This window comes from Neofelis nebulosa, chromosome 12 (assembly GCF_028018385.1).
Source record: "Neofelis nebulosa isolate mNeoNeb1 chromosome 12, mNeoNeb1.pri, whole genome shotgun sequence".
Classification (NCBI taxonomy): Eukaryota; Metazoa; Chordata; class Mammalia; order Carnivora; family Felidae; genus Neofelis; species Neofelis nebulosa.
In genome coordinates this window covers 88,601,127-88,616,981 of record NC_080793.1, presented here as the reverse complement: position 1 = coordinate 88,616,981, position 15,855 = coordinate 88,601,127, and the positions used below count along the sequence as shown (strand labels likewise).

General features: G+C 47.7%; 1 protein-coding gene across 1 annotated transcript; it reads left to right on the top strand.

The window, feature by feature from the left end:
- Positions 1-794: 794 nt before the first annotated feature.
- AK3 (adenylate kinase 3) lies at positions 795-15,855 on the top strand. Its single transcript, XM_058695840.1, has 5 exons — positions 795-1,046; positions 7,272-7,391; positions 8,395-8,567; positions 9,113-9,231; positions 13,156-15,855. The coding sequence occupies exons 1-5, from the start codon at positions 896-898 to the stop codon at positions 13,274-13,276; spliced, it is 684 nt and encodes a 227-aa protein (XP_058551823.1). The 5' UTR covers positions 795-895; the 3' UTR covers positions 13,277-15,855.

Below are 15,855 nucleotides of genomic sequence, written 5' to 3'. Positions count from 1 at the left end.
ACCACTAAACTTAAACTTCCAGGAACAGAAACTTGGTGTTGTTCAACACCGCATTGCCGAGGCTTCACTGAAGAAATCCCCGTGGCATCAATGCGTTGCCGAAAGCAGAGAATGGAGCTTGTGCAGGAGCCGGCACTTCGAGACTCCGCTAAAAGTAACAACAGCTACTCTTGAATCTGAAAGCGTGATCCTGGGAGATCAGAGGCACCCCTCCACGGTTGGGACTCAGGGCACCTCACTGAATTTCGGCTGGGTGTCCCCTCCTGTGGTGGGGGGGAGGAAACGAGCCTAGTCACCCATTGTGATTCTACGCACAACAACGTACCTCAAAACCTGCGCGAAAGCAAGCGGGGAGGAGGAGCGGTCGCCCGGCCGCAGAGGAGCGGGGGAGGTGCGGGCTGGGGGTGGGGGAGGAGGGGACAGTCTGGAGACCCGGGAGAGGGGGCGAGGGGGCGCAGGGGTGGGGAGGGGCGCGAGGGAGGGCCGGGGCGGGACGGGCGCGGAGCTGGGGGAGGCCGAGGGCACGCGGGGGCGCCGACGAGACCTCCCGGGCCCCGGCGGGGGCGGGGGCGGGGGCGGGGGCGGGGGCGGCGGCGGAGGGGGAGGGGCGGAGGCGCGGAGGCGCGCCGGCGGGGGTCGCTGAGGCCGCGGCGAGGGCCGCGCGGGCGGGGCGCGCGGGCGGGGGCGCCGGGGAGCCGCGGGGCGGGCGCTGGGGCCGGCCGGGGGCGGGCGGGGCGGCCGCGGTGGCCGTCGCCTCACTTCCGGGAGCGCCCGGGCGCCGCGCCCGCCTTCTGCCGGCAGGCCCCGCACCGCACACCGCACGCCGCACACCCGGACGAGCGCGCAGCCGGGCCGGACTCCCCAGGGCGCGCGGCCCGGGCCGCTCCCTCCGACCATGGGGGCGTCGGCGCGGCTGCTGCGCGCGGTCATCATGGGGGCGCCGGGCTCGGGCAAGGGCACCGTGTCGTCGCGCATCACCAAGCACTTCGCGCTGAAGCACCTCTCCAGCGGGGACCTGCTCCGAGACAACATGCTTCGGGGCACAGGTGGGAGCCCGGGCCGGAGCGGAGGCGGCGCGGCGTAGCCCGGGATGGGATTTGCTGGCGGGGATGCGGGTCCCGCGGAAGCTAGACCCCCGGAAACGAGACCCCCGGAAGCGAGACCCCCGGATACGGGTCCGCGTATGCGGGTGCAGGGATTACGGGCGCAGGGACGCGGACGCGGCACCCCCTCCCGCTGCCCAGCGGGGCAGATCTTAGCTGCTGAGCAATTGCGCCCCGAAGGCTCCAGCCTCCGGGGGCCGGGGGCCGCTTCCGGCGGGTTATTGGTGAAAGAGATTAGGAATTTAGGACGAGTTCGAAGTTCAAAGATCAAAGTAAACCGCTTGCTTGGTTTGTTAGAGAAGCACGTCCAGTTCCAGTCGCTGCTGCTCCCTCGGGTGCTGTGGCCTGATCTCCACGTGCCCTTTAACCTGGAGGACTGAAGTTTGACCTGAAGGGTTTGATCTTCCTTTTTTTTTTTTTTTTTTTTGTTACACTGGGATTTTCTGGTTCTGACGTTTCTTCCATAATCTGAAGGCCCGAGTATCTTTCTTAGGCTCGTTGTAGTCACAAAAATTGGCTTAGATCTTTGATACCCCAGAGATTTCTTAGACAGGAAAGCTATTCTTGGGCATAGTTATCGGAAGTTTCGTTTCTGGTGCCAGATAAATTCTGATAACTCAGTGCCAAATCCAGTCAAACTCTATACAGTGGATGAGTTTTATGTCAGTGCAAATCATCTCTTAAGAAACCTGCTTTTATGTATTTATGTTTTATTTTTATTTACTTATCTTTTTAAAGTCAGCTCCACACCCAAGGTGGAGCCCAGTACGGGGCTTGGACTCATGACCCTGAGATCAAGACCTGAGCTGAGATCAGGAGTCAGATGCTTAACAGACTGAGTCACCCAGGCGCCCACGAAAGTTGTTTTTAAAAAGTCAGCAGTAGGATGAGTTTTTTTTTCCTCAAAGGTGTTGACCTTTGTTTTCCAAAAAACTCATTTTGAACCCCCTTTTATTTTTTTAAAATGTTTATTTTAAGAGAGAGAGAGAGAGAGAGAGTGCATGCATGCAACGAGAGCAGGGGAGGGGCTGAGAGAGGGGGAGAGAGAATCCCGAGCTGGCTCTGCGCTGTCAGCCCAGAGCCAGTCTTGGGCCTGATCCCATGAACCATGAGATCAAGCTGAAATCAAAAGTCTGAGGCTTAACCACCTGAACCACCCAGGTGCCCCTGAACCTCCTTTTCACATTCATCTTTTTAAAGTTTTATTTATTTTTGGAAGAGAGTGAGCAAGTGCTCAAGAGAGAGGGAGACAGAGAATACCAAGCAGGGGCCACACTGTTAGCAAAGAGCCCAGTTCAGGGCTGGAATTCACAGGCCATGAGATCATGACCTGAGCCCATATCAAGAGTTGGATGCTGGGATGCATGGGTGGCTCAGCGGGTTGAGCGCCCGACTCCAGACTAGGTCATAATCTCGCCGTTCCCGGCTTCAGCCCTGCATCAGGCTCTGTGCTGACAGCTCGGAGCCTGGAGCCTGTTTCGAATTCTGTGTCTCTCCCTCTCTCTGCGCCTTCCCTACTCAAACTGTGTCTCTCTCAAAAATAAGCAGTAACAAAAAAAAGTTTTTAAAGAGTTGGATGCTTAGCCGACTGAGCCACCTAGGCACCCCACATGCCCCTGAACCTGCTTTTAAAAAATTATAGAAGTAATGCCTACAGAGGTAAAAGAAGAATTGGAAAAAGGACAGAAGTACATGAAATGAAAAGTAAAATCTTCTCTCATTTCCTGCCTCAGTCCCATTCTTCACAGGGGAACGGGATCTCGTGTTTCCTTTTAGAAATGTGTGTGTAGGGGTGCCTGGGTGGCTCAGTCGGTTAAGCGTCCGACTTCGGCTCAGGTCATGATCTCACGGTCTGTGAGTTCGAGCCCCGTGTCGGGCTCTGTGCTGACAGCTCAGAGCCTGGAGCCTGTTTCAGATTCTGTGTCTCCCTCTCTCTGTGACCCTCCCCCGTTCATGCTCTGTCTCTCTCTGTCTCAAAAATAAATAAACGTTAAAAAAAAAAAATTAAAAAAAAAAATGTGTGTGTATAACACACACACATACGTGTGTATAGGTATGTGTGTATATAGGTGTGTGTATAACCTACATATCTCTTATTTTATGAAATACGCAATCATACTGTGTATGTATTCTGCACCAGCGTATTTTCACTTTATATCTAGGATGTTTTTCCACATCAAAACATAAAAATCTGTTTCATTCTTGTAATGCTTACTTAGGTATTTATTTGCTGAATATTAAGGTCTGTTTAATCCTCTATTGATGAGCATTTAGCTTATTTTTCGGTGGGATTTTTGTCTGTTTCGAAATGCAGACAAATACGGGAAGAAAAACAACCACCTCAATGTTTTTAGTTCTCTTGGATTTCTCTGTTCAGCACCTAGTCTAGCGAATTGCTGTTTTCATTTTTCTCTTCTAACGTTGATCCTTTAAAACATACAAAATGTTCTGTCATTAGTTAAGGCTTCTAAATAAGGTTAAATTGCTTGGCCTGCTTGCTAAATGTTCTTGATGCAACATACTTCAGTAGTTAGGTAACAATAAACAGCCTCCGGAATGGCACACTAGGAAGGCATAATCCTTAAGGGGCCCTCTGAAAAATAACTCGAGCAGTGAGGTGTAACGATGTGTTTAAAGAACACCTTCAGCAGAGAGTTCAAGTTACCTTAATTTGTGAAAACATAAAAGGTTTTTTAAAGTTAAGTTTAAAGCCTTAATTGGCTTCACCTAATTGTAAACTTTTTTTCAAAATGAAGAAACATTGCTCTTTGTGTATCCTTAACATCCCTTGACGGGCCTGCTGTCCTCTTTCTGGCTCCACAGGGAGAAAGGAGGCTGGAGGGAGGGAAGAGAGCATCATGGGAAAAGGCGTCCAGCTTGCCTCACGCACCTGCTCATTTTTAATAAGTCTTTAAAAAGCACAGTTCTTTACCAAAGACAACAAAGTGGAGCTTAGGGAGGCGTTCAGGAGATTGTTTTTACAGATGTTCAGTATCTCAGGACTAAGAACATATTCTCAATAAAAATGTTTCTCTTCTAATAGTTTTCTCTTTGAATATTTCTCTCCTTCCTCTCCCTCTCTCTCTCTTTCTCTCTTTTGTGTGTGTGATTGGATCTTTCCCACAGGATCAGAGCCAGAAAAGAGGTGTTGTCTTCCATTGAAAAAAACTAGAAGTGAACTATACTTACTGTAAAGGAAGAAAAACACGTCACGAGACTATACAAAAGAAAATTAAAGTCCTCCTAATTACAACACCCAGATACAATTGTAATTAATCCTTTAGTGCCTTATGTGCTTTTTTCTTTCTCTTTTCTCTGTTGCATTTGTATGTCCAGCAAAACCTTGGTTTGCAAGCATAATTTGTTCCAGAAACATGCCTGCGATTCAAAGCACTCATATATCAAAGTGAATTTCAAGAACCATGGGTGCAATTGTGATCATGTGACGTTTGGCATCATATACTACTCGTTTTGCAAGACATCGCTCGTTTATCAAGTTAGGATTCATTAGAAATGTTTGCTCGTCTTGCGGAACACTCGCAGAACAAGTTACGTGCAGTCCAAGGTTCTATTGTATTTGCAAAATTGTTGCATTCTAAATGATTGTTTATGTACCCTTTTTTCTCACTTACTTTGAGCATGCTCACATGCCACGAAGCGGTCTTAACAATGATATATTTAATTTTTTAACATTTCCCTGTTATTTGGACATTTATGTTGTTAACCATTCTCTGCCATAATAAATACCATTATGACTATCCTTGTACATGAATGTTTCGTAGCATCTCTGCCTATACTTATGTCCTTCCAATAGCAAGTCCCTGTTGTGGAGTTTCTATAAATACGGTATTTCATGAGGGTGCTGTGTTTTTGTTTTTGTTTTTTTAAGTTTTTTTTAATGTTTATTTGTTTTTGAGACAGAGAGAGAGAGAGAGACAGAGCATGAGCGGGGGAAGGGCAGGGAGAGAGGGAGACACAGAATCCGAAGCAGGCTCCAGGCTCCGAGCTGTCAGCACAGAAACCCACGAACCACGAGATCACGACCTGAGCCGAAGTCAGCTGCTTAACCGACTGAGCCACCCAGGCGCCCCGAGGGTTCTGTGTTTTATAACCTACGGCTGTCATCTATAGCTAAAGTTCATTTTTATTTTTTAAAGTTTATTTATTTTGAGAGAGACGGAGACAGTGTGAGCAGGGGAGGGGCAGAGAAAAAGGGAGAGAGAATCCTGAGCAGGTTGTGAGCTGTCAGCATGGAGCCCAACGCCGGGCCTGAACTCTGGAACCGTGAGATCATGACCTGAGCCAAAATCAAGAGTTGGACGCTTAACCGACCGAGCCACCCAGGCGCCCCTAGAGCTAAAGTTTAAAAAGTTTAAAATCAGCCCAGAGGATGTGATAAGGACCCTGGAAACACAAGACAACCTGTTGACAGTAGCAAACCTGTAGTAATGGTGGGCCAGCCCTGACCCTGGAGTCAGGAGACTTGAATCTGACCCTTAGACATTAGGCCAGCCTTCTCACGTAAAGATGAGAAACTGAGTTCAGGAGAGGTTTAAGAATTCGCTCACTAATAAACAGTTGCTGGGAGACCAGGATGAACACTCAGGTCTCCTCGAGCGCCAGTTAAACACTTACCCTCATGCGGTATTGACATTCAAGAAATAATTTTAGGTAGACACGATTTTTTAATTTCAAAGTATATTTGAAAAGCAACTAGCACACCAAACCTTTACTTTTATGAACATTATAGTGTGTTCATTTAAAAAGCTGGGTCACTTTAGGGGTGCCTGGGTGGCTCAGTTGGTTAAGCGCCGAGCTCTTGACCTCAGTGCAGGTCGTGAACTCACGGTTCGTGGGACTGAGCCCTGCAGCGGCCTCCGTGATGGCAGTGCAGAGCCTGTTTGGGACTCTCTCTTTCCTTCTCTCTCTGCCCCTCCCCTGCTTACAGTCTCATTCTCTCTCTCTCAAAATAAATGAATAAACTTAAAAAAATAAATAGCGGCACCTGGGTGGCTCAGTGGTTAAGCATCTGACTTCAGCTCAGGTCATGATCTCACGGTTTGTGAGTTTGAGCCCCACGTGGGGCTGTCTGCTATTAAATTTTTTTTATAATGTTTATTTTTGAGACCGAGAGAGACAGAGCATGAATGGGGGAGGGGCAGAGAGAGAGGGAGACACAGAATCTGAAGCAGGCTCCAGGCTCTGAGCTGTCAGCACAGAGCCCGACACGGGGCTCGAACTCACAGACTGTGAGATCATGACCTGAGCGGAAGTCGGGAGCTCAACTGACTGAGCCACCCAGGCACCCCCGGGCTGTATGCTATTAATGTAGAGCCCACTTCAGATCCTCTGTCCCCCCACCCCCCCACTCTCTGCCCCTCCCTTGCTTCTCTCTCTCTCTCTCTCTCAAAAATAAACATTAAAACATTAAAATAAATTAATAAAAGAAAATAAAAAGGAAGTCATTTCTGGGGCACCTGGGTGGCTCTTGATTTCATAGGTGTGAGATTGAGCCCCACATTGGGCTCCACACTGAGTGGGGACCTGCTTGAGATTCTCTCTCCAGCTCTCTCTGCCCCTCCCCTGCTCTCTCTCTCTCTCACAATAAACTTAAAAAAATAATTTCTATTATTCTTATACTTTTTCTGATAGAAAATTTATAAAATACCCAAGTGTCAATATGTACAAAAATCACTTATATCACAAAGAGATGGCTACTATTTTTTGTTTAATATTTATTTTTGAGAGAGAAAGAGAACAAGCAGGGGAGGGGCAGAGAGAGGGACAGAGGATCTGAAGTGCTGCACTGACAGCAGAGAACCCGACTCGAGGCTCAAACTCACAAACTGTGAGGTCGGGAACTGAGCCCAAGTCGGACTCGGACGCTCAGCCAACTGAGCCACCCAGGCGCCAGTGAGGACTACTATTAACGAGTTGCGAGTGGCTTTCCATTTTTTTTTTTTTTCTGTTTATACATTTGCATTTATATATTTTTATATAATAGAGAATTTGAAATAGGTGTAGATTATTTTGCAACTTCTGTTGACAATGCACATTATCATATGAGTGTGCTATCCAGAGGTCCCCTTTAGCAGTTTCCTAGGGGGTCTGGAATGGGATAAAACAAATACACCTGCTAATAGGTTTTGTCTCCCTCCCCTGCTGTAGAAATCGGCGTGTTAGCCAAGACTTTCATCGACCAAGGGAAGCTCATCCCAGATGATGTCATGACTCGGCTGGCTCTACACGAGCTGAAAAACCTCACTCAGTGCAGCTGGCTGTTGGACGGTAAGTGGTGTTGGGAGCGCCTCATCTGTCCAGAGGAGCGTGGGCAGAGAAGGAGCATTTCGTGGCTATGGACGCACGTCTGGTGGGCAGGGGGCCTGAATGCCGCCATCCAGCACCCTGAAGACTTGGGCCACTCGTCTTCTCTGGACCTGCTTGTTCATCTGAAGGGAACGACAGAAGTGGACTACACGATTTCTGTGCTCCTTTTAGATGGGACTCGTTCCTTCCCCCTCCTTCGAGAATATTTTATGGTGAGGGAGGGTCACGACAAAAGGGAGAAGGAACGGTGGAGAGTAATTTACAATCCAGCTGTGAACTTTCCCCAGCCAGAGGTGTGGTGGAATCCTTGAGGGCAGGTTGATACTCAGGTCTGGGGGGTGGGAGAGAGAGAGAGACAGGTATTTATTTTGAGGAATTGGCTCACATGATGATGGAGGCTGAAGAGTCCTAAGATCTTCAGGGTGAGCGTGCAGAGACCCAAGAGAGCCGATGGGCGGTCTGGCTCCAGTCCGAAGGCCAGCAGGCTTGACAGCCAGGAGGAGCTGGCCTCAGTTTGAGTCGAAGGCAGGAAAAAGCCGAGGTCTCAGTCTCAACTCCAGGGCAGGCAAGCAGGCAGGAAGAACTCCCCCTTATTTGGAGGGGAGAGTCAGCTCTTTTGGTTTGTTCAGGCCTTGGGTGGCTTAGGCGAGGCCCACCCACATCAGGGGAACAGTCTGCTTCACTTAGTCCGCTGACTTAAATGTTACTTTTGTCCCAAAACAGCTTCTCAGACACACCCAGGGTAACACTTGACCAAGTATCCGGACACCCCATGGTCCAGGCGAGTTGACTCACAGAATTAACCGTCATCCCAATTGCCCTACAGCTGTGATCAGCCGGCCTGGTATTCTTGCTTTGTTTTCAGACTGTTCAACACTAATGAATCCTCTTCCTTCTCTCCCCTCCTCCCCCACTCCCTTCCTCCCCTTACTCTTTTGTCATTGTTGTTGTTGAATTTGTAAAGGTTTTCCAAGGACACTTCCACAGGCAGAAGCCCTGGACAGAGCTTATCAGATAGACACGGTGATTAATCTGAACGTGCCCTTTGAGGTCATTAAGCAGCGTCTCACTGCTCGCTGGATTCATCCCGCCAGCGGCCGAGTCTACAACATTGAGTTCAACCCTCCCAAAACCGTGGTGAGTGGCTGTGGTGGCACTGGCCTGGCCTCTCACGGAGCAGACGGTCTCGGATTCCTCCTGCCCTCACAGACGGAAGTTCTGTGACGCCTGACCAAAGCTCCAGGGGGATGCTCTGGGGTCACTTGGCGCAGTGGACGAGTCCACTCCACTCAGCTTGTTGGGAAAGGAGTCCCCAGGAGCGACAGGGGGCTTGGTACTCGTTCAGAAGTATTTGCGGATTTCCTACTACGTGCCAGGCGGTGTGTTAGGAGTTGGGGTGATAAGGATTAGTGACCACTTGAGAGGGTTTGCAGTTGAGATTCCCAGTCTATAGCTGATTCATTCTGCGTACGTACGAAATTATTTAGAGGCTGGAGATGATCCTGGGGTCTCGTGGCCCTGTGCTGCAAAATGATCTATGTTTGGATTTGCTTCTATTTACTGGAAAGCACGCTTTTGTGCTTCGTACTTGCATACAGATGTTTAAAAATCACTTAGCTGCTTATAAAACTATGCTTCAAAACTGAGATGTTTGGTACCAGCCTCTCCTAACTCTTCCATAGGGCATTGATGACCTGACTGGAGAGCCTCTCATTCAGCGTGAGGACGATAAGCCAGAGACAGTTGTCAGGAGACTGAAGGCGTACGAAGTCCAAACAGAGCCGGTCCTGGAATATTACCAGTGAGTTTGTCGCTCTTCAGAGCTTCTCTTGCGTGATGAAACACCAAGTCGTTTTTCAGTTATCCCATGCTTTCCAGCTGGAATGCTAACATACCAGAAGATCCGATTCAAACTGGTAAGGGAAATGTAGCGTGTGTGACAGAGAAGTCCCGGAGGTAGGCTGGGCTTCGGTCACCACGAGGTCTGGACAGAATGTTGGCGTTCTCCCAGCTTTCTGTGGGCTTTGTCCTTAGACTCCCCGCGTGCTCACACACAGTAGCCAGGAAACAGGCAGGGCGTCCTCTTTCACGGAGGGCTGAGGGGTCAGCTTTCCCCCCCAGTGGACAAAAGCCCCACACGTCGTGAAGACTGCACCAATTTGAGCAGCCGCTGTGGTCAGGGAGCACCTTGCACCGACTGTTTTAGGCTTAGGTGACCGCTCGTTCTGGAGCCGGCCCCTGCTTGGGAGGAAGGAGACTGGCCGGTCCCCACCTGGAGCTCGGAGTGGACCGACGTCACCCGAACTCTGCTGGCAGGTAAAGGGCGGGCTGCCGTGAGCGCTGGGGCTGCGAGTCCAGGAATGCCCGCCACCTGTGCCACTGGAGGGCGCATGGAAGCTTCAGGCGGCTCCCTCTCCTCCCCTCGTTTGGCTCACAGTCTTCGAAAGCTTATATTCTCACACAGTTCCGTCCGCTCTTCAGGAAGTTCCTATCCCACAACACCTATGGGAACTCTCCTGGATAAATCTGTGACCCAGTCTCCTTAGTCCGGCTTTCCCTCTGCTTATGCAGGAGGGATCCCTCCCATCCCCTTTCCCTTCCCACACGCACTACCTGAACGGTGCTTCAGAGTCAAGACAGCACAGTGTTGTGGTTGGAGCAGACTCTGGAGCCAGACTCCCCAAGTACAAATTCCCGCTCGTTGTTTATTCACCTGGTCTTCACCTCTTGCTTAAAGGGGGGTAAGAATAGAGGGTCGAAAGGGTGAGTTAGTGTGTGTAACTCCTAGGATTCTGTCTGCCCCATAGTAAACCCTGTGTAATCAGTGGTGTTGTTGTAATGGGGCAGGTACGCAGCGAAATCTGAAGCAGCAGTCTCCAGACTATCCTAGTAGTACTTTCTGGAGGGCGAAATTACAAGGGCACTTTCTGGGGTCGCTGTTACCCGTAACTCCGTGGTTCCTAGAATGAGCTTGTCTCTACTGGTTACCAGCTGTGCGTGTGTGGCCCCGGGCAAGGCATTCAACCTTTGTGGCACACATTCTCTGTGTGTGTCAAGTCAGAGCAATAGTAAACAGTACCTACCGTATAGGGTTATTAAGGGAACTGAGAGAATCCACATGAAGACTTCCCGCGGCCCTGGCACTAATAAACCACTCCGTGGTAGCTGCTATTATTATTCCCTCTGCTGACACCGTGCCAAACGTTGGTCCACACGGATCAAGGCCGGGCCCCCAGGAAGTTGTGTATCTGCTATATGTGGGGGAGGCTGAGAGCTGGGTAGATCGTGGTTACCGTACAACGTGCTGTGTGCTGCTATCAGCCAGGAACCTAATTCACACTAACTTTGAGCAAAAGGGGAATGTATTGTAACCACAAGGTCCAACGATAGTTCCTGCGTCCAGTGTTCAGACAGTGTCCTCAGGCCCCGGTCACACTCGGCTCTACTTTTCCATGTTGGCGGCTTCGATCTCAGGCGGGCTGTCCCTCCGTGAGCCTCTCAACACCCCAGCTTATCTCCTACCAGTTGAGCTACTGAGCAGAAAAGAGAGCGTCTCTGGCAGCAAAAGCCCTCTGGTCGGCACTGATTGGCCCTGATCACGTCCATTCTTGAAGTTGGGAAGTGGGGAGAGTCCCACCCAAATCGCGTGGACCTGGTGTGGTGAAGGTGGTGTTTCCCAAAAGGGGTTTTGTTATTCACTCAAAAGCAAGCAGAAGGGAGAAGGCATTGTTGCTGAGCAGATAAGAACCCTGTGAGCCTATTCGTGGAGGTAACCACCGGTTACTTCTCTCCCCATGTGGGGAGAGGGGTCGGGAAAGCTGCAGAGAGGAAACATAGGGATCCAGGTCCCTGTCTTAGGAGATAAACCTGGTCTTTCCAGGCTTCCGGCTTTTGCTACCTCTTGCCATTAACTGAAGATTTTCCTACTGAACGCCTGCATGCAGAATAATGCATTGGTATTTTATTTTATTTATTTTTAATTTTTTTAATGTTTGTTTATTTTTTGAGAGAGAAAAAGAGAGACAGAGCGTGAGCAGGGGGGAGGCAGAGACAGAGGGAGGCACAGAATCTGAAGTAGGCTCCAGGCTCCAAGCTGTCAGCACGGAAGCCCACGAACCATGAGATCACGACCTGAGCCAGTCGGATGCTTCACCGACTGAGCCACCCAGGTGCCCCTGCACTGATATTTTAAATACTGACAGTTGTATTTGTTTTTAAAACTCTTTCAGCAGTGGGACACTTACAGAGTAATTAGGTCTGTGTTAACAAACAGCTTTATGTTCTTACTCTTTAAAGGACCTACAGTTGAAGTAGGTTTTATTACATAGAAATTAAAAGGGCACACGTTCATCCAAGGTACAGCTTTAGGATTGTACACACTTGTATACAATAGGTGCCTGCACTTGTGCCCTCAGTAATTAACTCACTTGTAACACTGGCTTGATTCAGGAGGCCACAGCAGTTAAGAAGCTTGTTCTCTTAAAAGCTTGACAAGATGCCTGTGAATTTAGGAGGGCTTCTAATATGCAGAGACTACACTATTTGCATAGTGTCTTTCCTTAGCAGATGTTTCTTAACCAAGAAAACAGTGGGAATTACTCAAAGTTAGTCTTAACTCTGGCCAATCGTATGAGGTATCGAGAGAGGAATGCTTTTGTCCCCAGGGAAGCCTCTGAAAACCAGGTGAAAGGTTGCAGAGGTACGATGATCCTGTTTTCAGGAAGAAAGCAGGGTTCAGCCTTGAAGACACTGTGTGCGTGTGGGTTGCAGGAGGAGGGTAAGCAAAGAGAGGAATGCCAGCATGTCTGGAGGGAGTCTGTCTTTTGAGGAGCAACCCTGGGATTCTGATCTCACCCCCAGGAGTAAACAGACACTGGCTGCTGGTCTGATGGCAAGCCAGACAAATCTGCCTGGGGAAAAATGGAGAAACACAATAGGAAGCTCAATAAAAACTTTGTATTCCCTTTTCCTCTAAAACGTGAAAGGATAGCATAGAGGAAGAAATAAAAGTAGGCAAAAAGAAGGAAGCACAAGCAAGTATTGGACAGCAGTTTTGCAAGTGGGGAAGTAGAGGCAAGGAAAGGTATCTGACAGGCCCCGTGTTGGGGAGCTACTCCGTGTGTGATCTGGGCTGTTACTTTCTAAACACACAGTTGTATCAGTAACAAAAGGAATCTGAGCTCCAGAAAGGATTAAGTGAGCCAGTATATTTAAAACACTGAGCACATACTCAATAAATAAGTGCTACTATTTTTCAAGTGACTGTTTCCATAAGCCAGAGGGCACAGCTGAAACTAAAGTCTAGGTTTACCAACGCTAAGCCAATGCCTCTTTCTCTGGATCACAGATTACTTACTGAGACCCCTAAACCCACTTTTTTTTTTTTTTTTTTAAAGTAAACTCTACCCCTCAAGGGCTTGAACTCACCACCCTGAGATCAAGAGTTGGATGTTCTACCGACTGAGCCAGCCAGGCGCCCCTCACATCATCATCTTTGAAGAATCACTTTGAGGGGCACCTGGGTGGCTTAGTCATTAAGCGTCTGACTCTTGGTTCCTGCTCCGGTCATGACCTCATGGTTCGTGGGTTTGAGCTCCGTGTCGGACCCTGCTCTCTCTCTCTCAAAATAAATCAACATTTAAAAAAAGAAAACAACAACAACAATCACTTTGAAAAAGCTCATTAGGAAGAGTCAGACCTGTGTTTTTTTGTTTGTCATCTTTAGGAAAAAGGGGGTGTTGGAAACATTCTCCGGAACAGAAACCAACAAGATCTGGCCCTATGTCTACGCTTTCCTACAAACAAGGGTTCCACAAGTAAACCAGAAAGCATCAGTTACTCCATGAGGAAAAGTGCATAAAACCAGTAAGATGAACAGGGGCTCCTCGTCCGGAGCCTGCCATGTATGAGTTTTTTTGAAAATTGTATTAGTTTCAGTTGTACTGATTTTATTCTGGAAATTAAGGATATGTCCAATGACGAAGATTCATGTTTCCGTCCAGTGTGTTTTATCCACTTATCTTCTATGGGCATGCAGTTAAAAAATATCAGATATGTCTTCACTTCTGAAAATTTTTCTAAAGGATAATTAAAAGAGCAATCGGAAATAACGTAAGTTTTGTTCAGAAGAGCAAGTGATACAAATTTTATTTTTCTGGAAAAGCTAATAAAAAAAATTCCACGCCACTCTGAAAAGTATCTCATCAGAGAAATTTGCATAGACTGTTGCCCAAAAAACGGCATCACTAGCATTATGGTACATGGTTTTGTGAGACACTAGGTCTATCAAATTCCAGAAAACAACTGGAAACGCGCATTAGTTTCAGGATGCAAATTCACTGCTGCCTTTATACTAAGAAACTTACAAGCATAGCCATTTTTGCTGTATTTATTTTGTCGTTAAACATACCTTCAGTTTACTCAGAATTTTCAGTCTGCTATACAATTGTATTAAACTAGCATATAGGAAAATACTACCTTCCTATGACATGTTGTCTTTTGAGAATACGTGTCCTGAGGAAAATGTTAGAAAGTGACCCTAGAAGTTCTTGCAGAAGCACCGAAGTTGAATTGTCCACAGAAAATGTCATTACAGTCTTATGTTTTTGGGTGTTACTCAGGTTAAGAAATACGTGCTACTTGCCAGAAATACGACCTACTTGCCAGTTTCTGATCAGTGTGTAACTTCTGCGTTGAAGAGTAACCAGTTAAAGTACAAAAAGAAAAGAAAAGCCATGGCCCGAAGTGAAGGAAGCATACTTGGCCATCAGGAAGTAGGAACAGGTGTGCCTGGGGAGCATTCCCTTGACAGAGGGAACAACCCTAATTAGTAATCAGGTGTAGCAATGAAGAAGGATTTACCTGAAAGGCTGAAAAGGACCGGGAAGGTAACTGAGTTTGCTGAAGTTCTTTGTTCATCAGAGAAGCGGACACCTCGCTTTCCCTGCTGCCCCGTCGTCTGGCAGGAGAACTGTGTTTGCATGCTGGGCAGCCATCTAGGAGTGACAACAGTTTGGTTTCTTAGCGGGGCAGCAAGGATGCACGCTTCCGTCCCGTGGCCTGCTGGGAAGAGCAGGGCGATGAGGCGGAGGGGAAACCCAACCACATGTTCAAGGGCATATTTACTCTTATTTACCTGGTGCTGAGTCAAACGAAACGAGTCCTCGTACAAGCGGTTAACTGCCTGTGAACATTTGGCCCATTTTATTCCAGGCGCTTAAAATACACATGCCAACAAGTTGTTCTTTATTCTGTAGGGAGAAACTCTTCTCTTCCGATTTTTAAAAATTCAATGTTAATCTTTCAGAATGGACCAAGGCTTTTAAAAATAGTAAGCATTTCTTTACAAAAGTTTCTACGATGCTTTATTTGAATGTTAATATTATGTGCTTTCTAAAACGGTTGTGAACTACAAAGCTTAGGAATTATCACTGGGTTAGCAGGTACATGAGTATTAATGTTCTACAATAAAAGTGAATTTTAGAACTGTGGGTATTACTTTGTGTCCAGCATTCCACAGGGCTGACTCCATCCCACCCTTCTGTTCTGCTGCCCTGATGTCTCCCGCACTTCCGAATTAGTGACTACTTTCTAATAATTGTCTTAAAATTAAAACTGTGTCTTAAACCAGTACAGAGGCTGGTTTCATTTTAAGCTAGATCTCCTGCTGTAGTATTGCAGGCATAGTGGACACACTTGGATTTGGAACTCAAAAAGGGGCAGAAGTACATGGCTATCGAAAGTAAGACCTCTTCCTGTAACCACTCCCTCCCCACCTCAGAACACATAACCGGAAGTTTTGCACGTACGTCCATTACTTTGGGAAATGCTCGCGCTATTACTTTTTTGCTTTATTAAAGCAAATAAACTTGTTTTATGCCGAGTTGATGTCATAGACAGTTCTGATGAAGACTGTCATTGTTGAAAAGCTCAGTGACCGTTGTCGTGATTTAAGTGCCACATGGAAGTATGTCCAGAGCTGAATGCCATGGCGAGGAGAAGCTGCCGTGCCTTAGTTAAAAGGCTGGTGAGGACAGTACCTCAGCCCATGACCCTGTGTTCTGGGGTACCCGTCGTTCTGGTTCACCTTTCGTAAGCAGAGTGTGCTGTGGGAAATGCAAATTGGCAACACCATCTGCAAATATTCTCCATTTCTCTTTTGAAATGGGTTAAATACTGGCTCAAACTTTTAAACCCCAGTCCATAGCTATTTTCCAGCCAGGTATTTACAATGGCATTCCAGCAAAATATCTGAGACATTCAATAGTCTGTGACAAAACTTACGTTAACAGCAAATCATGGTGATTACAGACCTGAAATTGCTGTTAGTACCCGCAACCAACATCAAGAATAAATTTGTATTTAAAACATGTTTGTAAGTTGTGTCTTCTCGTTGACAAAATAAATAGCTTTCTTAACTTTGCAA

What these genes read in the sequence shown, in the direction of transcription:
- AK3 (XM_058695840.1), top strand. Translation starts at nt 896, where the DNA reads ATGGGGGCGTCGGCGCGGCTGCTGCGCGCGGTCATCATGGGGGCGCCG. An exon ending in TCAACCCTCCCAAAACCGTG is followed by an intron (nt 8,568 to 9,112) that starts GTGAGTGGCTGT and finishes ACTCTTCCATAG; the next exon opens with GGCATTGATGACCTGACTGG. An exon ending in CCGGTCCTGGAATATTACCA is followed by an intron (nt 9,232 to 13,155) that starts GTGAGTTTGTCG and finishes TGTCATCTTTAG; the next exon opens with GAAAAAGGGGGTGTTGGAAA.